This window comes from Pyxicephalus adspersus, chromosome 9 (assembly GCF_032062135.1).
Source record: "Pyxicephalus adspersus chromosome 9, UCB_Pads_2.0, whole genome shotgun sequence".
Lineage (NCBI taxonomy): Eukaryota > Metazoa > Chordata > Amphibia > Anura > Pyxicephalidae > Pyxicephalus > Pyxicephalus adspersus.
Window position 1 is genome coordinate 2,031,528 of NC_092866.1, and position 1,551 is coordinate 2,033,078.

The window sequence follows — 1,551 nt, forward strand, 5'->3', positions numbered from 1 at the left end:
AAGGTGAAGAGATTTTGGGACAAACTGATAAAGATAATGGAATACATTCTGTTAAAGGAGGATGGGAAAGTCTAACAAAATCTTTTTATAAATAGGTTCTTATCTGTTCTGTAATTCTGATATGTCCCTCCAGGGGGCACAATTGCCCCAGAATCAATTATATAATTAATTTGAATAATTTATAATGAATTTAATTGGATATTTGCAGTATCCCTGTGTTTATACTTTGTAGCTTTTTTGTCTCTGGAGTTTTCTTGGATTGATTTGTTACATTTGGTAATCTCCCACATTTTTGAACTGTAAGAGGAAGAACCCTTTAAATAAAATGTAAATGATAAAGAACACACCCACTGCCACGCCCATTGTCACGCCCACTGCTGCACAAATAATTCATAAACCAAACACATAACTTAAATCCCAAAGTGCATTTTACACCTCTGCTTCTCTTTTTTATCACTTTTCAAAATAACATATACATAAAATTTAAATGTTGGAAGACTTTAACTTGATGATAGGTAAATATTTTTAATGTATCAGACGTAAAAGAAGGACAGAGTGATTTGGTTCTCAAACAGCTGCTTTACCTTTAATGTCATATAAAAAATTGAGTTTTTCTAACCAAGGAACTACAAGTCCCAGCATTCCCTAGAGGTTGTTGTGCCTGTGATGTTGTACTGGAGGAGGGGGGAGTGTAGGTCACATGACTCCTGGGTGCACTGGGCGTGGCTGTGCTATCTGTTAGCTGTTCTGCCCAATAGGATTAGTTGTGGTAGTCATGTGATCTGTAGTTGTGTGTTGCCATAGTGATTGGTGTTCCAGCTGAAGTCAGGTGGAGAGGTCTCTGCTGCTCCCCAAAGCCCGCAATGCCGCACCCAGCGCTGACCCCCCTCTGCCTACTGCTGCTGCCGGCTCTCTGCCGCGCCCAGTCCACCTCCATCCCCTTCATCCAGCCTGGGAACTGCTCCGGCCGCCAATTCTACAATGTGGCCAACTATTCCTGCAGCACCTGCCAGCAGGGGGTGCAGGGGTCAGATGGTAAGCAATGCCAGTGAGCAATCTCACATCTGGGGGTCACCAAGTGACGGTAAATCCAAGGTTTTGTGTTGTCACCAGAACAGGAAGTGCAGAGAAATTGTCCAATGGGGACACCAGCTGACAAAAAATTGAAGAATTCCCCACATGTTGGGAGAATCCTCCACTTCCTGTTCTGGGTGAGGACGTGAAATAGGGAATAGACCCAAGAAAAGCTCCATCCCTCTCCTACATCAGCCCTTACAGTACCTGTACAGCAGGGCTGGAATGTGGAATGAAGAAGTAGCACAAGGAGCATTGCAATCAGTGTATGTGCTGGCAAGACACATGCTGATAGGAGCAGAGAGATAATCTCATCACTGTGCTTCTTCTCCCTAACCGGCTGAAGAAGGGTCCCGGGCAATGGGTTGAATGATGGCAGCCATCAGACTGGGAATGTTAGAAAAAACTAACATTGTGTTTGTGTCATCATTGTGTCGGCTGCTTCCAGGTCTGAGATGTTCGTGTCCGAGCGGCTCC

At 44.2% G+C, this 1,551-nt stretch overlaps 1 protein-coding gene across 1 annotated transcript in view; it reads left to right on the forward strand.

Annotated features, from left to right (window-relative positions):
• Positions 1–803: 803 nt before the first annotated feature.
• Positions 804–1,551, forward strand: part of LOC140338281 (meckelin-like) — a gene marked incomplete in the record, with an annotated part of 14,541 nt that continues 13,793 nt past the window's right edge. The window contains 2 exon segments of the mRNA XM_072422432.1: positions 804–1,035; positions 1,523–1,551. Of these exon segments, the coding sequence (XP_072278533.1) occupies positions 864–1,035; positions 1,523–1,551 (201 nt within the window).